The following is a 21,186-nucleotide window of genomic DNA, read 5'->3' as shown; positions in this document are numbered from 1 at the left end:
TTTTTAATTGCTTGGGAAAGATATGTAGATTACATCTTACTTTTGGTATAGATAAAATGACTTTTCTTTTAAAAAAGAAAAAAATACTACTAAAATCAGACTAAATGTGCTTTGCAGTTTTTATGTTTTTTACCTTGCATAATGAAATGTTTTCCAACAGTTATGATCACTGAAAGGGATGCATGTAAAGGAGAGAACATGGTATTCTATAAATTATGTTCTTTTTGAAAGAAATATTTTGTAATAGAAACAGAGATGCAGGAAAGGAAAGAAACAGTACAGTCTGTAAATGATGGCGTCAAGTAATGTATTTTATTTTTAGACTCTTGCCAAAACTCGCAAAATTCAGATATTTTGAAGGAAAAAGAAAATAAAGGATTCTTCAGCTTTTTTCAGAGAAGCAAGAAGAAACGAGAACAGGTAAGACAACATAAGTTACAAATATTAATGTATGGTAGAAATCCCCTACAACTGGATCCTCTACGGTTCACTCTTGATCCAGACAGTTGCTAGGAGAAAGCAGACTCCAACATCTTTTCTGCCTTCTTGAAGTTATCTGGACTGGCAATAAAAATGTGTTGTTAAACTAGCAAGCTGCCCCATGACATTTTTTTTCAGTTTCTGCCATGAAACTGTGTGCCCTCTTTTTTGCGGATTGATCGTATTTCACTCAATATATTTCATGAGGGTTTTTTTGTTCCAGGAAGTATTTCCTTAGATGATTGAACACTGCAACCATACACATGCCTACTCAGAAATAAGTGCCATTGTTTTAAATGGCATTTACTACTGAGTAAGTATTTTTAGGATTGCAGCCTAAAGATAATGTCGTCCTGCATGGCCTAAAGGCCCTATTCTCACTTCGATCTGCTTCATCCTTAGATACTTGTAGGTTACAGTTGTGGAGGCTTAAAGTTCTCCCTGAATAAAGAAAACTGTACTCTCAAGGCTGGCTGATGACTGAGTGGCAACAACCCACACCCACCCACAGCCACCCACCCTCATTCAAATGGTACCTGTACTCCAATTACTGTAGTAACCCTAGGATCTTCCCTCGGAGAAATAACTTCTGTTCTGGTAATGGTAAATTTGAATTAAGTCCTATAATGAAGGTTGAGAACCCCTGGTTTAGAGAAGTACATTGGCTAAAATCTATTCAGATTATTTTTTAATTGTTGACCTCTTTTCCCCTTCTCAAAAGACCGCCAGCGCTCCTGCAACTCCATTAATGAATAAGCCAAGACCAACCTTTGGCATGAGAGCTAATACAATCTCCAAGCAGTATGACTCAAATACCCTTCCCTCTGAAATGCCGAAGAAGCGACGAGCGCCCTTGCCTCCAATGCCTGCTTCCCAGAGTGTGCCCCAGGATCTTGCACAAACCCAGGGCAGACCCATGACATGCGTGGTGAAATCCAGCAGTGTGGATGAAACTGATAAGGTTGGTTGTCAAAAGTCTCGTCCTTCCTTTAAATTTCCGCTGTGAGAATAATATCAGAGCAACTTCTGTTTAGCTACGGAACAGATAAGCAAGAACATTTATTGCTTTATACATTCTGAATAAATTGTAACAGACCACAATTTTGAGCCTAATTTATAGGCCGTCTCTGGAATCGCCGTGGCCTTGAAACCAGTTTCCTTTGTGGTCACATTCCCTCCCACATCACATGTAAAAAGGGGGATGTAGGTGGCGCTGTGGTCTAAACCACAGCCTCTTGGGCTTGCCGATCAGAAGGTCGGTGGTTTGAATACCTGTGACAGAGTGAGCTCCCGTTGTTTTGTCCCAGCTCCTGCCAACCTAGCAGTTCAAAAGCACACCAGTGCAAGTAGATAAATAGGTACTGCTGTAGCGAGAGGGTAGATGGCATTTCCGTGCACTCTGGCTTCCGTCATGGTGTTCCATTGCGCCAGAAGCAGTTTAGTCATGCTGGCCACATGAACTGGAAAGTTGTCTGTGGACAAACACCAGCTCCCTCAGCCTGAAAACTAAATAAGCGTCGGACCCCATAGTTGCCTTTGATTGGACTTAACAGTCCAGGGGTCCTTTACCTTTTACCTTTACCCACCAGCTGAGCACTTTGCCAGTATGACAAGAGATCACTTGGGAAAGCAGTTGCTGCACTGGGAAAGTGTAAATTAAATCTAACTCAGCCATGCTTTGAAATAGGTTGAATTGAAATAGGTGGGATGTATGTCTACACTATGCTTAGGGAGGGGCATGTTACATTAAGTGAAAAGGCTAGTCAGTTGTTTTCAAAGGGGTCCTTTTAAAAGTTGAGTTTGGAAATTAAAATTAATCTTTTGGTGGAAGTCCGACATTGTTCAGTAATACTAAATCCTGCTATTGAGATAATTTGAAGCAAGTTTAAGCATCAGTGCTTTTAAGTGCAGCCACTAGTTCTATTTAAAAAAAAAACTTTTTTGGGGGAAAAAAGCTTCTTTTAAAACATGTTAATAACAAATTGGAATTGGAACCCTCCGTTCTCTACTGAACCGATAGTCTTTAAACTTGCATTAAATATGGGGAAATTATGATTCGCATTAACATATTCAGTAACTGGAGAAGGATTTGACATTTTATGTCACTACCAAATTGCCTTTCTTAGCCCTTTATTTTAAAAATGCAGTTAAATCTGTTACTGAGAAAAGGTTTCCTTAACAGTTCAAATCTTTGTGTTATGATGAACAAGTTAGAGCCTTAAGGAAATTTAAATTTTCCTTACTGAAAGAACATGGATGTTCAAAACTCATGTTTTTATCTTAATAAAATTGCCTGCTTGTGTAATAATGCATTTTAATGAAGTTATGAAGCAGGCTGCCAGGTCAAATCTATCTATAAATCCCAATATGTGCTGAACTTATTCTAGCACAGTTTTGGGGGAAATTAATGCAGTGGGTAATATCTTGGTAAAGCACAGATTGTCAGTTGTGAATTCCAATTAAAGTTCAAAGCTAAATGTGGCAGTGTAAATTGGAGCACTGCATATTTGTGTTTCAGACATGACTTTGAATTGAGAATGAAAGCCATCGTTTCTAATACGTTAGCCTATGAGCATGCTAGGAAGATGAAGAACAGAACAGGCCCAAGAGATGAATTGGATGCAAGGCCCTTCAGTTAATATTGTTTTTACTCAAATCAAGAATAACACAGAAATTTATTTTCTGTTAAGTAGTAGCCACCAGAGTGTGCTGTTCAACAGAGGTTTGGGAATTTTGCGTCTTGGTGAGAAGATCCTCATTCTGAGAAAAGTTACTGGTCCAAATATAATGTGCTCCAAAGATAAAATAAGAAGATGGGGTCTTTTCTCCCTCTTCTTTTCAGTGTGTAAATGTCTGAAGTTTGGCAAATTTGGGCCCAAGTTAAAAAAAAACCACAAACACACAGCAGCAACAAAAGTAAAAATTCAGGGCATAGAAGCCTATTGAGATTAGTCATGCTAAAGCAGTTTCCATTTTTCTCCCTACTTTGTAGACCAGGGAAACAAACCTTAGAATGGCTGGCTTAGCGTTGCACATAAACCAACATGCATGGTTTGTTTCTCTTCAGTGTTACATGCGATTTTGGTTTTAGTTTTTGGGGAGGCATCATCTTGGAAGATAGCATACCTGAAACAATTACAGTCGTACCTCAGAAGTCGAATGGAATCCATTCCAGAAGTCTGTTTGACTTCCAGAACATCCCGGAAACAAGGCACGGCTTCCGATTAGTTGCAGGAAGCTCCTGCAGCCAGTTGGAAGCTGTGACGGACATTCGAGTTCCAAAGAACGTTCACAAACCAGAACACTCACTTCCGGGTTTGCAGCGTTCGGGAGCCAAAACGTTCGACTCGCAAGACGTTTGACTTCCTAGATACAACTGTATTAGACAACAGAAGCATGGAAAGTCTCACTCCATGAGTGCAAGTTAGGACCCAGGCCAATAACCTCCTGCTTCTTCTTAAAAGGTTTCCCCATAAATCTCATTGCAGCAGTAAATTACTGTTTTGTGTTTCTTGTGCTGTGGTTTTTAAACTTGTTGCTAGCCTTTCTTTTCTTTTTTCTAATCTGCTATCAATAATGTTATTTTAGGGCACAGATGGGGAGCCTTTTTTTTTTTGGACTATGAGCCACAATCCTTTGTGGACCACCTTCTGGCGGGGGGGGGGGGGGCGGCAGCAAATGCCTGTAATGGTCAGAGCCAGAGGCAAAGTTGGTGAAGTACAGTGGTACTTTTAAACGCCAACCCACACCTCCAGGCAAGAAAGAGTTGTAACACAAATTCCAGGCAGACAGGAGGAATTCAGGAGCAGGATTGGAAAGGCTGTAACCTGGGAAAGGGGTGAGGCCTGAGGGTCAGATAGAGAGGTTGGGGAGGCCACGTTTGTCCAGTGGGCCTGAGGTGTTCTGCCCGTCTTGGAACATGTAAGAACAGATGATGAAGTATGGGTGGGGGGCAAAATCGACAGCACAATCGTTTCTGAGTGTATCTGTCAGAGGATGGGGGAAGCAGGCTTGCCCTGAGAAAGAAAGGATCCCATAGTAATTTCTTGGTTTGTTGTGCACATCCTTAGTTGGCTACCTCTTCTTCCTCTACCTGCTGCCTCAGGTGGGTTTTGAGGAAGGCACTCTAGGAATCGTGATTTGGAAAATGTCCATGCTGCTGTGACAGCTAGAAAGGCCTTTTGAATGTAGTTTAAAAAAAAGAAAAAAAAGCTAGTATAAAGAAGTATTTCTAGTTGTTGCAACAAACCATTGTGGTGGCAGAGGCATTTTCCTTACCAACTTAGACCGGAGTGGCTGTCTCTTCCTTGGCTCTTTTTTGGGACAAGGGTGATCAAGAGGAAAGAGGAGGATGGTAGCACTATAGGGATCCAAGGGAATCCAGTGGCTGGTGGGGGAATTGGTTTTTGGGGAGCCCATTGACTGGATTTTGCTGAGGGCTTCCTGAAGTCTGGCCATAGCCCTGCCTACATCCCTCTTGTTTGGAATGAAGCCTTTTCACAAAGTTTTGACAGCGCACTAACAATCTGTTGTTAGATAGGAGAAAGCGAACAAAACGTCTCTTGCTGCATTGCCTTTATAGTAGATTACTGAAGCGTCCTTGTCCAAACTGAACAATTTGCTCAATTCTGATAAAAGTGCGGCTGTTTATCCATGCCAGAACGGTAATATCAGACAACAGCAAGGGGGAAAAAACCAGCCAAAAACAAACACTGACTCTACTGTGTCATTTATTGCAGTCTTAACTATTTTTAAATGGAAAATGTAAGACTTTGGTTACCTTCTTAGTTTCTCCAACTTACTAGACTGGGCAGTAGCAGAAAATAAAAATAAATAAAAGTTGCTTTGTAACATTCAGGTTTGCTGACATTTTGAGTGTTTGTTCTAAATTTCGGAGCCACAAAGAATCTTAGTGCAAGCCTTGGTGCTTGTTTCCAAGTAACAAATGGGCACAACTCTCACAAAGAGCAAATGAGGGGGGAACCGTGCCTGAACTGTTCTTCTTCACATTGGAAAAAAAAGGGGGGGAGAGTTTACATGTTTAAATGCTCATCTATTCATCCATCCACCTATCTCACATAGAGGGAATTCAGAGAGAAAGAAAAAACTACACTTCTCACTGACATGAGTTTCTATATGCAGGGACTTTTTTATTATTTTTTGGATGGTGGGCGGTGATGGAGAATTCTGTCCATGCAGAAGTTGTTTGCGAGAAGTTAAGTCTCTGATAACTGAATGTTTGGTTCATAAGGACACTTGCTGCATCACACTGGAAATTGCTAACTCTCATTGGTATTGCAACAGGAGATTACTGGTTTTGTGGCATTTTCTTTTTCTGCTTCCTAAGTTAGCTCTCCAGTTAAAAGTCATGAAAAGAACATATTTTTTTAAAGGAGCAATTTAATAATAATATAATAATAATAATAATAATAATTTATTACTTATACCCTGCCCAACTGGCCGGGCCTCCCCAGCCACTCTGGGCGGCTTCCAACAGGATATTAAGAACACAATAAAACATCAGACATTAAAAATTTGCCTGAAGGCTCACCACATCTCACTCTCATAATGATAAGGCTGCTTTTCCCAATAGAGTGCCACGTGGTATATTAGACTGCTTTTCCCATAATCCCTGACCACTGGCTAGGGAAGGCTGTGCTAAACCATCGTTCAGCCACCAATTTTTAGCATTATGTCTGAACTGGATTTCTGATTCACTTATGAGAAATGTTAAGTGTCTGTTATGGGGCTGCTGAATTGTTCATTACATTCACATTTTTGCTTCTGCAAATTACTAATCTTTTTGCTGCATCGTTGATGTTTGTTTGTTTGTTTGTTTTTCCTACCCTCCCCCAATTCCCCAGGGACTTTCGGGAATAGGAATAGTGAGGACAGGCTCTCTTCAGCTCAGTGGCTCATCTTCCGTCAATTCTTCTCTGAGGCGAGCAAAGCGCAAAGCCCCAACGCCACCTCCCAGAAAATTGCAAGGCCAAAGTGACAACAGCATTGAGACAGGTAATCTTTACAACACAAATTAGGTTAAGTTATATTATTTCTGAATTCACAGCTTAATCTTGAGGCAGTTTTGCTCTGTTGGGGAGTAATGGCGTCTAGGTTAAACACACACACACAAACACACGAGAGAGAGAGAGTCAGAGGAGACTCATCATATAACGTGTTCAGGAAAGAAAAGTAGGAATGTCCCACAAGAGAAATAGAAAACTGACAATTTTTCATGCCTGTTCATCTTTGACAAAATTTATTCAGGTTATTTCCCCCACTCTATAAATTTTAGACCATGTCTATGTATATAGGTTTGTATTTAAAGTATGTTAGAATAGGAAATGTTTCCTCTAGTATTCTAAACTGCACTAACATTTCAGGATCAGAGTCTGCAGAATCAATTCATGCAGAAGGCAGCATCAAAGGAAGTTACTCAGAAGCACCATCTCCAACAGGTAATTTTTCCATGTGTCATTTAGTGAAAGACAGGCATAGGTCTAGCCACTAGCATGGCCACAAAATTCCATTCCTATCACCATTGCTGCTGCTGAGAGTCACTTGCCACACATACAGTTTTTAAAAGATCCCAAGGGGGTTAAGAAAAACAGCTAATAATGGTTTTTGCTTCAGCAGCCTGTTGAAGGATCATTTCTTTGCAAACATTAACAGAAGTAACTTAGAACAGCTTTGCTTGTAGCTCCCCCTACAGCCACATTTGGGCTGGATCTAGACACACTGTATGCATGTTTGAACTTGAGTTTGAAGCGATGTTAATTTAAACAGGTAGAGAAAAACGGGACGTCACGTCGTCATCTGGTGGCACAATATTGTATGGGGCACATACAACGCATACACATCGCTTTTTCTTCACCAGTCTTAACTGAGTCCCTATTGTCTGCAGTGCATCCAGTTTGAGTGGGTTTTTTAAAAAAACAACTATTTAATACTGTCATTTCACTCTGCAGTAGAGAAGAAGGCTCATTCCCAGTCACCATGCTGGTGGTAATTCTGAGTAGTAAGATCAAAATATAGTCACAACTCAAGTTCAAACATGCATACATTCTAATATCTGTAGGGCTGTCATGCAATTAAATAAACAGTTGATTAATAAATTAAATGTGAATCTATGAATTTTTTAAAAAAAAAATGAAGTAAAAGGGTATTCTTTGTGTTTAGATGATTCATTCACCTCTTGCAGCAGGCACGATTTTGGAAAAGGCATTGCTGTCCATGTGAAAGGGATGAAGGTTTTGCCTCTTTCAAGATGCTGACTTCCTCTAGTTTCTTTTGTATTAAAAGCGAATTGTGTGGGGTTTTTATTATTATTTTAAAAAAACACCTTGATTACATCTGTAATCAATCAACTTGTTTCAATTTGATTAATCGACTAAATGCTTCAGCCCTATTAACATGGTGTAACGCAAGCTCCTTTAATCAAAATAAAAAAATTCCTTCCAGTAGCACCTTAAAGACCAACTAAGTTAGTTCTTGGTATGAGCTTTTGTGTGCATGCACACTTCTTCAGATACACATGAAACACGAAACACATGCACACGAAAGCTCATACCAAGAACTAACTTAGTTGGTCTTTAAGGTGCTACTGGAAGAAATTTTTTTATTTTGACTATGGCAGACCAACATGGCTACCTATCTGTAACAAGCTCCTTTAATGTTACTAACTTGCTAGGGCTGCACCTCTGCTGCATTTACTTTCCCTTCCTCATATTTTCTTGTGTTTAGTGATCAGATTAATGCGAGCTAATTCATTGTATTGTCTCCTAACCTGCTTCTTAGGCAATGTAATTGATCTAACTGGGACCACAGTGTCAACAACAAATGCCTCGTGCAGTTTGGAGCCAACCAATCATGACCAAAACAATGCACTGCAAGTCCCAGATGAAACTAATCTGGCTAATGCTGATAATCCCGATGAATCTGAAGTGTCTCTTAAATGTAGGTGGTTGTCATGTTTTGCCTTTAGGAGTGGTTTATTTAGATTACTTGCGCAAAAGTTATCGTGATAATGCAGTCGGGAAAGCAATTGGGTATCTTTTCTGGGGCAGCCTTCAGGAAACCTGGAGCATTCCAGATGTTTTTGGATTCCAATTCCCCCAGCAACCTCAGCGGTCAGGGATGGCGGGAGTTGTAATATGACAACATCTGAAGGACAACTGGTTGGAGGAGCCGGTTCTAGAGCAGCAGATGAGGAACCTGTGGGTGGCGCTCTCAGAGACTGCAGCTCCACCAGGGTTTTCCATTCAGTTTCATTTCAAGTGTCATGGGTAGGTGGCCACAACAATGGGCCCCCATGGTACAATTCCATTTAGCTCTTCTCTCACTGACGATTTCAGAGATTTATGTTAATTGCCCTGCTTTCCAGCTACCATGTTTAAAACGCAGCAGGTCACCTTTATGCTCAGCTTGTTGGTTTATTAAGGGGGTTCAGAGGAAGCTGATTTCTCCCCAAAATTATGATCAGGCTGTTTTCATAGGCTATGAAGCCTACGCCATAATAAGTTTTGTTAGACTTTAAAGTGCCACGTGATTTGTTGTTGCTTTGCTGTAAGAGATTCATGCAAGCAGCCCCCACCCCCCGGAATCTAAATAAATCTGAAATATTAAATGAAAAAATAATACAAAGAGGACTGTTAACGTGTTGAGAGGCACCGTAGTTTAGTGGCAGAGGTAATGTTTGGCCCGCGGAAGGGACCATCGTTAGCATCGCCAGGTAGGGCTGGGAAAGAGTTCTGCCTGAACCCTGAAGAGTTGCGGCCAGTCAGTGTAGAAAATCAATGGGCCAGATAAGCCAACGAACTGACTCCTGGTGCATAAGTCGCCTTCCTATGAGTTCATTATCTTCTGAATGAGGAGACATTAAGGTAGGAATGTTTTCAAGTGGTTGCCAATCTTTCTCCGCTCATACGAGCTTTTACTCCATAAGAGCAAAACCTACCACCCTGCCCTGCTGATCTATACTCATGTTTATCAGAATTTTAAACTATTTGAGCCACAGGGACAAGCACCCCCCTCACCCCCCCCAAACTCCTTAGTAAGCATACTCTGATTTTCCATTTGGGATGGTTTTTTTTTTAATTTTTAACAATGTAATGTGATATATTTATCTTGGCTTATTATTGCTCTTTATGCTTTCCTTGGGAGTGTAGCCGACATAGGCTCTGAATATAGTCTAGAGGAGATAGATGAGAAGGAAGAAATGCATGAAGAAAGTGCAGGGGCTCCTCTCACTACGCCAGAGGCCCCCATCTCCTTCAGTACTCCTGAAATTCCACAGGGCGTTCAGAAAAACGAGCCTGCTTCATTGACTTCAGATCCTAGCACTGGGCGTGACGATACTCTGCAGGACTCAAATGAAGAAGTAGAAAATAAGACTGCACGTGAGAAGTGAGTGCATCAGGCTTCTTTCTGTAAATGGTGGTGAGCCCCCTTTATATCCTAGAAGGAGAGCAATTGATGACTGAGCCTATGTTTGTGATTGAAAGGGTACCCTGTCCACTGTAATGGTATCTTTGTACATCAATACTTTTATCTATGAGAAGGGGTTGAGAAAAGTGGTGCATTGGTGCTCTGAAGTACAAAGCAATGCACCCAGTGTTTATGCAGAGTTCCGTAGCATTATTTCCTCTTTGAGTTACTTATGATTAAATAAGTTGTTCTAGTGCCAAACAAAATAACTCCAAAAGAAGACTCCAGTGTGACACCACTGCACAACTTGAACTGATAGACTTGAACTTGTTCATTTCCATCACACTTATGGCCTTAATCAAAATAGTGGGGTTTTTAACTTGCTACATGTGATAATTAACTTTGCCAGTGCCATAATGTTTGTGTTTATCATCAGTAGTACTTTGTGAATGGTCACTAAAATTATTTTACATAATTCAAATTATAACAATATGTGTGTGTGTATTTCATTTCCCTCTGAGCTCACTACTTTTTCTTTGCTACTTATGTGTATCATCAGTACCTGCCAACTTAGGATAACACATCATGCATCTGAAAGCCCATGAACGTTTATACTGAGACTTGGAAACTCAGTGCCCTTGTTTACATTTAATGCTATGGCAAACCATGGCTTAGCCCAAGCAAGCAAATGTGTAGGCTCCAGGGAAAGAGATTGCACCCAATTTGCTCCTTCATGGTTTGTTTTGTTGAGCTAAGCCATGGTTTAGCTTATTGTGTCATCCAAACCCTGGCTCATGGTTTTAGCTTTCCCTACCAACCCACAGTCCGTAAACCATGGGATACCTTGGTTTCGGCTCATGGTTTGTCCGGAGTCCTTAACACCTGGTGGGGGTACAGAAGCAGTGGCAGTAATGCATGGGATGGGGCCAGGATGTAATCACATGAGGAGAAGAATGCCTGAATAGAATTTGAGTGTTTTTCTCAATACGTTACTGATGCCAGTCTGTCTATTGTTATGGTGTGATGTTTTGCAGAGCTCAACATAGTCAAGTATTCATTGCAAATATTACACTTGGCAGTGCTAAGCCACTTGGAGCATTGCAGCCAAATGCAAGCAATGGTGAGTAAATTTATATTGTAATTTGTGCAGGATGTATTTTAGGTTTCAGCGGAATCCTGGCAATGTTGTTGGTGTCTGTTCAATACTGGGTGGTATCCGACTACAGTGTCCCATCAGCACAAAAGATTTCTGCTTGCACAATGGGAATTCCCCCCGGAGGTACGCCAGGGGAGGCAGAAATCCTTGCACTGAAGGAACATGCATGTAGTGTTACATTGGATGTAGCCCATTGTGTGAATGGCTCATGTGAAGGAGTCTTCCACAATTTTTTCCTAAGTGGTATTGATGGGTCCTTGCAATTGCTCAGAGAAACTTGAATATAAAGCATATGTATATTTTTAATATTTTAAAAACATCTCGTGTCTGTCATATGACATATACTATGACATATACTTAAGACTTCAAAAGCTATGTACCAAAAAGCTGTACTCAGGGAAAGTTTAGCTCCATTTTAATACAAATTTGAATGAAAAAGAGTGATTCATGATTCAAACAACTTGATCCTAATGCTAATTTCAAATTTTTGTTTGCTTTTTTTTTTTTATAAAGGTCACAGTGACGCAAAATTTCTTCCTCCAACAGAAGAAAGTAATATTGATGTGAGAGAACGTAACAAGCTTGAATCATTGAACTGCCAAGCATATCAAAATGACATAGCCATAAATCAGGAATGCAGCCCTCAAGCATGTCCAGGGGTACAAGATAAAAAATGGGATCAGCCTATTGTGGAGACAGTAAAGACTCAGGATGTTGCAATTCAGGCAACCCCACCCGACGGTAATTTGGGTCAGACTGAAGTAAGGGAGAGTACGGGTCCTCAAGGCTGCCAACTGGTCACACGCAAAGATTCAACTCACCTGCACAAATCAGCTCAGGAGAACCAACCCTCAGGGTTCCTCAGCAGGGTACATGAGACCGTAGGAACTATGACAGAGTTCAACCAACAGAGGGAACAATCGGCACATGACAGAGCAAATTCTAACGACAACCAATATAACACAATTGAAAAGGATAGCCCCATTTTACCACAGAAAGTCGTCAAAAGCCCTGCTAGTTCTCCTCCAAAAGGTTTCCCACCTCACTGGCAAGACTCTAAACCTAAACCTAAACCTTCCAATGAGATTACAAGAGACTACATACCCAAAGTTGGAATGACTACCTATAAAATAGTGCCTCCAAAATCTCTGGAGATAGTGAAGAATTGGGAGTCCGACACTGCGGAGGATCGGGAAGCGGCCCACTTGCACATGTCTCCCAAGGAGAATTCCCAGGAATTTGGTACGCAAACAGAAATGCTTAATAACTCCAAAAGCCTGAGCCCAACAGGACCTGTTTTTAGACATGAAGTTACGTTGCTAGGGAACGATTCGCTGCATAAAACATACAGTGCTGATAATGCCACAGTTCCTCTCCCTAATGCCGAAGGCAGGAAAATGGAAGGGGAGCATTACAGACCTGGTCCGCAACATGTTGCACCTCCATTTGTGCTAAGCACGGAGAAGAAAAGTCCGCCCCCACCGGTGCAAGAAAAACCAAGGATCTTAAGTCCTACAGCAAAGCCAAGCAACTTCTATTTACAGATGCAAAAGAGGGCTTCTTCTCATTATGTAACATCTGCGATTGCAAGAAGCAATTCCATTAGTAGCCCTACGCAAAACGAAGCTAAGAGTATGGAGCCAGAAAAAAAGTTGGCCTCGCCAGATCATACTTCTTTTCCATTTCCTAGGACAGTTACTGTTCCTTCTCAATTAGCAGAGGAAAAGACTGAAAATGGACACAGCGAGGAAAAGACAAAAGTCACCACTCCTCCTGTAACAATGCCCAAACCTCTGAATTCCCCCTGCTCCCAGCCTCCTCCATTAAATCTGAAAACCCTGAGGACTTTCGTTTTGCCGCAACCATATTCCAGCTCCAGGCCGTCACCTTTTGCTCTTGCTGTATCTTCGGCAGTTAGGAGGTCGCAGTCATTCAGCAAAACATGTGCACCCAGTGCGCCCAGGCCACTGAAAGAGCAATTGTCCCTTGACCTTTCCTCATCAGTGTCCAACACGGAGATAAAGAACCATTCTCCTCTACAGAGCCCAACTGGACAGCTGCAACAGAATTTTGCAGACAAGGTAAAACCCAACAATAACATTTGTCCTCAACTTCCACGCAATGCTTTCTTACATTCAATATATCTTGGCATTTTGCAAAATAACATAGAACTGTTCTGTCATTCACTAAAAGTGTGCATTGCATTGCGTGTTGCTGTCTAAGGTAGCATGAGCTCACTCGGGCAATGGTTTTCTTTCTTCTTCTCCCAACAGAAAAATAATTGTGCAACCAATGAGCAAAATAGGCAGGTGCCCTCTTTATCTGGCCACCCAACAACTGCCGTCTGTCAGAGAGGGATTGCTGCGGCTCTCCAGCGCCCTGACCCGGAACAGATCCACCAGAGCTTGCTGGCTGCAATCCGCTCTGGAGAAGCTGCTGCCAAATTGAGAAGGGTGAGGTGGTTGGGTTTTTTCCCCTCCTCTCCCCTTTCCTTTTTCTTCTCATCATTAAAGTAAATAACAATGGATTTACAGTGCTTACTTTCAAAATCACCATAGCAATCGGTGCTGGCATTAATCTTGTTGAAGGAATCTCACGAGTGTGATTTCTGAATAGTGCCAATAGGGGAGATGTAAGGACTAGTTGCAAAATGTTCTTGCTGGCTTTGAGTAAAGGAAAGAGTGTATACAGCTTTTCCCCTTAAACATACATTTGGCATAAAGTGTATGGGCTGATTCCCTCTTCCAAATCCTCCATTGAAACAGCTGTTAGGAAGAAGCTATAAAGATCAAGGTCAAAAGGACCTTGCCTCTCCTACCTGTCTTCAGAATTTGAAAATTCCTTGCTAATGCTCTGCTTTCCTGTCTCAGATTTCAGAAAGGTATTTCATCAGTTAGGGGAAAGAAGGCATTCATATAGAGCTGGAAATTGAATATCCTGGGGTCTTTTTTTTTTTTTTTTTAAAAAGAGGGCTTTGTTTGGTTTGTGGCAAGAAGATGAACATTTTTTTTTATTCTGACAGTGCCCCGTCAATGATATTATCCTATTATGAGTTGTCCATGACTAGAATATGGTCATGAGAGATGCCTTTTTAAAGCTCTGCAGCCCAAACTGCATATATAGTTAAATATCTCCTTCCTTCTCTGCTTTTGTTATTCCTGTGCTATGCAAAATTTAATCCCACTTTGTCTCTCTCACTTGTCACCTCCTATGCCATCCCACATTTGTTTAATTAATGAATTTATGAATCGCTTCCCAGGAAGCATCATAAGGAGAGCAAGTACCAAAGAATGCAGACAGTATTGACATAATCAAGTATAAGTCATTTTTTTTCAGGAGTTTCAAGTTTCTTTCAGTTATATCCTGTTTAAGAGAACATTTTTCTTTCTTTCAAAGTAGCATGATAATGACTGTGCTAACTCACTATCTTACAGTATGAAGAAGTGAAGCTGGGGTGAGAAAAGTGTGGTATCAAATTTATTTTTAAGCCTCTTGTGAAGATGAAGTCAGACAGTGTCTGTAAAACGTTGCTTCAACTTTTAAAACAAGGCGTATTGCACGGGGAAAGAATTAAACACTTAAGTCAGCAGACCCAAAGTTACTGCATTCACTTGTGTGTGAAGAACAAGTGAAAGGACATTTAACTCCTATTTAAATGGCAAAGTTCGGCTAATGCTTTGTGCTATTAAATTGGGTAAAAGGTCTGTCAGGTGCTCTCAGCATCCGCCAAGCATTCAAGAAACAAGGCAAAAATTGCCACTGCATTCAGCCAAGCATTTGCCCCCCCCCCACTTGCTTTAATAACTCGTTAGGGTACAGAGCCAAACTCTGTGGTCTTTTGTGCTGCAGTTTTATTCCTGCTGAATAAAGCTTGCAGTAATTGCTAACCAAATGGGTCAAATGAGGTTGGGGTTTGAAACTATTTCTCTCTCTCCAGAATATTTCCATCATATGACTGAACTCTCCCTGTTAGTTTCCCTTGGGCTCACACATCTTAAGGCATTACTTTCAGTTTAATAATCAAATGAATGCATAGGCCCATTGTATTGTCTTCAGCAGGCATCTGCAAACTTCAGGCTTGCTTGGAACTATGTTTTTAAAAAACTAGAACCTGGAGATTCCAGAACCAATTTGAGCCAATTGGAAAACAGTGGCTTGCTGAAGAACAAAGCCGGATGCAAAATGGTGGCTCAATGGGCAGAGACCAGTTACCTGTGCCCCACCCCACCCCACGAAACATGCCCTGGGATGGCTGTCACATACAATGACAAAAATTGACATCTGAGTAAATTCTAACTAGCCAGAGCCAAATCTACTGCAAGTCATCCAATGATCTGTCAGCGGGTCCAAATTAACCTTCCACCCAGCCCTAGTCTACAGTGCACAGTAAAATTAGTGATGTGGCAAGAAATAAATGTTCTCCAGATGAATAATCGCTCGTGTGGTTTGGAAACATGGGTTTTATATATTTTTCATGCGGCTGAGTGCATATTGAACCCTATGTTTGATCAGACTGTTTCAACTAGCTAGCTTTTACTTAGTGATGTTGAAAATCAGTTGAGCTTTAGCAGACAGGAGCGAGGCAAGTGTGTGGTGACATCATTAAAGCAATCAGCTTTGTGGGGAACATGAAACCACAAATTGGAGCAAGAATTAAAAGAGAAACAAGTAATAAATTCCTATTGCTTGGTGTCCAAACAACTCACTTAACAATCATAGCTCTGGCTTTACTCATTGGCTAAAAAAACTGACAGGCATATATACTGTATTTTTCCATGTATAAGACGCCTATTTTGGGAGTCTTAGATTTAAGAAAATGGGGGGACTTACGTCCATGTATAAGACGACCCCAGATTTTAAACATTATTTTAGAGTAAGAAAACCTAGTCTTATACACAGAAAAGTACAGTATATATGAAAGCTCAGTGCCTGAGTCTCTTTCCTAGGCTGGTTACCATATGAATTCTTGCCACACAAACATAACCAATATTATATAGGCTTTGTGAAACTGAGCCACAGGGGTGTAGCTCTTCAGTGGCTATGACTCTAGGTCAACAAAGGCAAGCCATGCATTTTTGTGGAACAACCATGCACCTCTCTTAAATTTCTGATGTGCCCCAAAGATCCCTAGTAATATGGCAATTGGACCTAAGGCAGAGTAACATCTATTGATGTACCCAGGTGCTGAATTGAGTTTCCCAGCATTTTGACACTTAAATTAGTATAAGATGCATCAGACCTTTCTGGAGAGGAGGGTGTAAGTAGATCTGTTCATGTAGCTGCATTTTATCCCGCCCTTTCTAAGGAACTCTAATTGACTGATGCATAGGCCCAGTTTATTTCAGCAGCTCTACTCTCAGCGACAGCATTCAAAACAGTTGCAATTATAAATTAACTGGTGGGTGACTTCCATTTTGCATCAGGTCTTCCATCTACCTGACTACCTTATTTTCTCTCTCAGGTTGCGCCTCCGTCAAATACAGTTGCCATTAACGGAAGATCCAGTCTCAATTCCTCAGTGTCCGTAGAAGCAAGATACAACAATCACTAGGACTTCGTACCAAATATTTTGCACTTTATCCACTACTGCATAAAACTACGGTTAATTGCATATTGCTGAGGACTGTGTGTAAATGCAAGGTTGCGATGGTATATATTGTCAAGTGAAGCACAGAAACTTCATGGAAGTCCTGAAAGAGTTATTAGAATAGATATAATTTATAGCAATATTTTTTTCGCCCTTTTAAAGCTGAAACTGCTGCTTCAGAACGCATAACATGGCATAAAAGTTTCGTTCTTTTGCTGCTGTGATCTGGTAACGTTGATTTCCACTTTAACCTTAATTAATGATGTTTAGCAATATGTTGTATGATGCTAATGTATGAAGCTCTTAACTGCCTAATAATAATGTTCACAAATGCATGAATTTACATGCATAGTTCTGACACCTGTTGCCTTGGAAATTTATTGCTGTTCTCTCTAGAAATGCAGTTGGGCAAGTTTCCTTTCCTTCTGCTGAAAATGCAGGACAAGATCCATCCAAAGTCATGCTGCTTCAGAATCCCACCGATTGCTTAAGTTCTGTGTTCAAATCAGTAGGGTTTAATAGTGCTTAACTCTGGCTGGATCATGTCTTTTTAGGATTAGCATTATTGGTCTTTGTATATTTTCCAGTACCAAAGTGAAGAAATAAATTAGGTGAGTTTTCTTATAAATACTAGCACTGTTATACGGTGTCTTCATGCACACTAGAAAGTGCCTTAACTGCTGTAACAATGCTGATGAAATCACAGTTGTTTTCCAAAGGCAGTAACTTGGTCAGCATCCCAGGCCTCTATAGAAGAATCTGAACAGCATGTCAAGAGTACTTTTTAGCAACCTCTAGGACAGGGCAGGGAAACTGAGGCCAGATGTGGTTCGATTCCAGCTCCCTTCAGCCCCAACCATCATCACTGATGGTCAGGGATGGTGGGCGTTGCATCTGGAAGGCCACAGGTTCTCTGGCCCTGCTCTGTGAGCTGAATCGTTGAGGGCAGATTTGTGCAATCTAAAATGTAACAGGTAGTAGGTATGAATAGGAATCGGTGTTTATTTTCTTACTGTCCTGTGCTTACCTTTAGCACACCCCATGCTCTCAGCGTGCTGCAAGTGTGACGGCTGAGCAAAAATAGGGAGGGGGGTGTGCTGGCATGGGCAGGGACACACAGTTTGGGATCTGCAGATGAAGCATATGGGAAATTTTGTTAGCTGACATGCAGAGCAATCTCGAGAGGTAATACAGCTCTGAACTGCAGTGAGGGCTCCAGAACCTTATTTGGCAGTTGATACAAATTTATTATGGGTAAGGAAAAGAGGACTGTGGCTTAGGTACAGCTTGAGGCATTCTCAAGGCCATTGGCCCAGAGCTACCAAGTTTAATTTATTCTTGTTCTCAGAAAAAAGCAGTATCTTATTTCACGTTTGGGTAACTTTTAAAATATTTCTTTTAAGTTCAAAAAATTAAAGCTAGGGGATGCAAAACAAAATAAAGCCCAAACTCCTCTTTTTGTAAGTAGGAGAAGAGGTGGTGGTGATTTCTGCATTATAAAAGCTTCTTTAATGACACTTTAAACAACACGATGTCAACGAAGTAGTTTTACGAGTCTAATAAATTCTACAGTTGTGAAATTTAAAAATTGCTACTGAAATAGACATGTTAGGTTGAGCAGCTATATGCAAGACAGCAAAATGCTCAGCAGCGCTTCTTTTTCTGTTCATCTTTTCCTGTCCAATTAATGTTGCGTTTGTGTGACAAGATCTATTTGTGATCCTAGTTCTGATCAAGCAACTGAATTTGTAGATATATGCTGCAAATACTGGGATATTTTCTAAATAATTACGGTTTTGTTAAATAAAAGTAATTGTATTTAGTTTCATTCTTAAATGATTACATTGAATGACTTATCGTTTTAGAACATTCTTGTTATCCCCCCTCCCCAAAAAAATTAAGTAAGCTCCTACGCTTCCCCACCCCCCACCCTGGACTTCCAGAATGAAGGAAGGCATGCAATACACAGTTGGTAACTAAAGGAATGGCTTTGTTACATACCTGACTTTTGGTTGGCCGCATCACTGCTCATTACTGGCAGTAGGTGAGGTGGCAACGAGGTTGATTTGATGCAAATGCACCAGCAGCAATGCTGTATCGCAGCCAGACAAACTCTGCCCTCCAGATGTTTTGGGACTACAATTCCCATCATCCATGACCACTGGTCCTGTTAGCTAGGGATGATGGGAGTTGTAGTCCCAAAACATCTGGAGGGCAGAGTTTGCCTATGCCTGCTGTATTGGTTTAACCTGTATGGTTGCACCCTCTGACCTCACCATTTCCCCTTGTACCTCCTGGTAAGCAGCACCAAACATAGGTTTGCTGCCTGAGTCACTAATGCAATGGAGCTATAAATTAGATGAACATTTTGGATGTCTTGTGTGGCATTTCCAGTAGAGATGGAAGTATAAAAAACTGTTATTCAAGGCATTATTTCCAGATCAGTATCCCATTTTGGTCACTTGCAAGCAGAGAAAGATAAAGCGAAACAAGTTCAATGAAGCAGCAAGAACAATCACAGATAGAATAGAGGAGAGGTGGAAAAGGACTACGCCTCATTTGTGTAGTAAAAAGAAGAGTGTAGTTGTAGCTGCATACTATGTTGACATAAAACATCACTGTTGGGAAAGGTTGGTAATGATGAAAGATAAAGAGAATGAAATTAAATATACCGGTGCCTCTCGCATTGACAGAAGACTTTTTGAAGCTGGTTTCAAAGGATCCCCCAACACTGAAGAGGGGGTTATAGAATCAGGGCAAGAGGACCTAAGAGCACTTATCAGTCCCTTCACTGGTGAAATTTTCCATTGGGCTTTCCGTCAGTGCCGGAACAAGTCTGACACAACACTGTCCTCAGTAGTAGCCTGAGAAGCCTCTCTCAGCAGCCATTCTCCCCTCTCTCTTTCATTCACCACACGAAACAGAAAGTGGTTAAAAAACATTTACTGGAATAACAGTCACAACAGAAATGGGATGCCTCTGTCATGGGATTCACAGTCAGCCAATCGCATGAGAGCTACTGTCCGAGGTGGGGGGGGGGAACACCCGTGTTAAAGGTACGCAGCAATTTAACATAAGTAAACATTCCCATTTCAGGAAATTAAATCATTATCCTTAACGCCTTTCCCATCCTTTGCTATCTTAGGTTCTATAACTGGCTTGTAAATGCATGCAAGGAATTGAAAATGAGACTTTCTGCATTCAAATTTGTTCTGTCACTGAGCAATGGCTCTTCCCAGGCAATGTTGGGAGGCGAAATTGCCAAGGTCCACACTAAACAGGTGCATGCCTACTGATTGACTAGCAACATAGCTGCTGATTCCATCAATTCATGCCTGTGTGCACAAAATCTTCTTGCTTTACATATAAATTATTTTTATATGTCTCTGAAAAGTGACCAAAGAGGAACATTATTTTTTTTTTTTAAGGGTCTTGCTCCTGGTAGAAACCATGTTGTCTGCCTTTAGCCCACGGCAGGTTCATATGAGAAAAGGTGGGATTCCCTGAGAATGCTTGCTTCCCAGACCTTAGAGGCAATTAATATGAGAAGAATTTTACAAATATTGAATACACAATTTTGCTGCTAAGGCGCAGATGTGTAACATGCTGAGAACAGCACATTAAAAATTCTCTCAGTTGTCTCAGCTAAAATGCAAAAATAGTACAGGGTTCTGCTTCTATAATTTGACACAATTAGGGAAAGAGGCACAGCAGGCAGAAGAACTCCTGTGTTTCCTAGAACCTAAATTTGGATTTTCTTTTCGTAGAACAATCTCGCGTTGAATGAAATGCTAAAAGATTCAAGGGATGGAGAATCACTTTGAAGTGTGAAGTTCGTCCAAATAGTTTACAGTTTCTAATCACAGGCAACCTGACTAATTGCTATTAAATACGGTAGGGGGTAATTGTGCGGAATAACTGTAGCAGCTATAAATAAACACTAACAATATTCTATAATATCAGCTGGAAATAAATACCTGCCAGTGAGTCTGATGGTTATCTGGTTATAATAATGGAAGTGGTCACCAAGGGAAATGTGGTTTTTTTGGTGTGTGTTTTTTTTTTTAAAAAAAACCCTGTTCTAACAAATTAGGGTGCTTCCAGACTGTCGCTCTTTCGGGGTGGAGTTGAATCACATACGGCCAAATTCAGGTTGCACAATTGTATTTGATTGGGAAGTCATGCACTACAAACCTGCTCCCCTCAAACAACAGACTTTTTGCAGTAAGGGAAATGGGAAAATGTAGTGGAAACTGGGGGACAACACTTGCTTTGACACAATGCTATCCTCCCCACAGACCAGAATGAATGCTTGCTAAGCAGCCAGCAGTCTCGCTGCAAAAAAATTGGGTGAATGTTTCAATAAGCAGGTTGTCTGCCCTAATTCTTTAAAGGACTACCAGAGCTTTGTGTCCTTTTCAAACCTGACCTGCACCCACATCCATTTTGAGACCCAGAGACTCATCATGCAAGGGTGCTCAGGAACAAGAAACTGGCTTGCATCAGCTGAGACTGCATCTAGCCCAGCACTGTCAGT

General features: G+C 41.0%; 1 protein-coding gene across 8 annotated transcripts in view; it reads left to right on the top strand.

Annotated features, from left to right (window-relative positions):
* The window catches only part of COBLL1 (cordon-bleu WH2 repeat protein like 1), an 86,015-nt gene extending 67,544 nt beyond the window's left edge, over window positions 1-18,471 (top strand). For 6 of the 8 annotated variants that reach the window (XM_081197826.1, XM_081197828.1, XM_081197825.1 and 3 more), the window contains exons 6-15: window positions 323-420; window positions 1,202-1,441; window positions 6,345-6,495; window positions 6,864-6,938; window positions 8,278-8,436; window positions 9,648-9,885; window positions 10,941-11,026; window positions 11,576-13,143; window positions 13,336-13,515; window positions 16,524-18,471. In XM_081197826.1, the coding sequence (XP_081053952.1) occupies window positions 323-420; window positions 1,202-1,441; window positions 6,345-6,495; window positions 6,864-6,938; window positions 8,278-8,436; window positions 9,648-9,885; window positions 10,941-11,026; window positions 11,576-13,143; window positions 13,336-13,515; window positions 16,524-16,613 (2,885 nt within the window). In that variant the 3' untranslated portion in view covers window positions 16,614-18,471. The remainder of the gene's footprint in view (window positions 1-322; window positions 421-1,201; window positions 1,442-6,344; window positions 6,496-6,863; window positions 6,939-8,277; window positions 8,437-9,647; window positions 9,886-10,940; window positions 11,027-11,575; window positions 13,144-13,335; window positions 13,516-16,523) is intronic. The other 2 variants (XM_081197827.1, XM_081197829.1) reach the window with 2 other exon arrangements.
* The last annotated feature ends 2,715 nt before the right edge of the window (window positions 18,472-21,186 follow it).

This window comes from Podarcis bocagei (assembly GCF_964188305.1).
Source record: "Podarcis bocagei genome assembly, chromosome: 1".
NCBI classification, from domain to species: domain Eukaryota; kingdom Metazoa; phylum Chordata; class Lepidosauria; order Squamata; family Lacertidae; genus Podarcis; species Podarcis bocagei.
The sequence above is the reverse complement of the archived record's forward strand: the minus strand, read 5'-3'. Positions and strand labels throughout refer to the sequence as shown.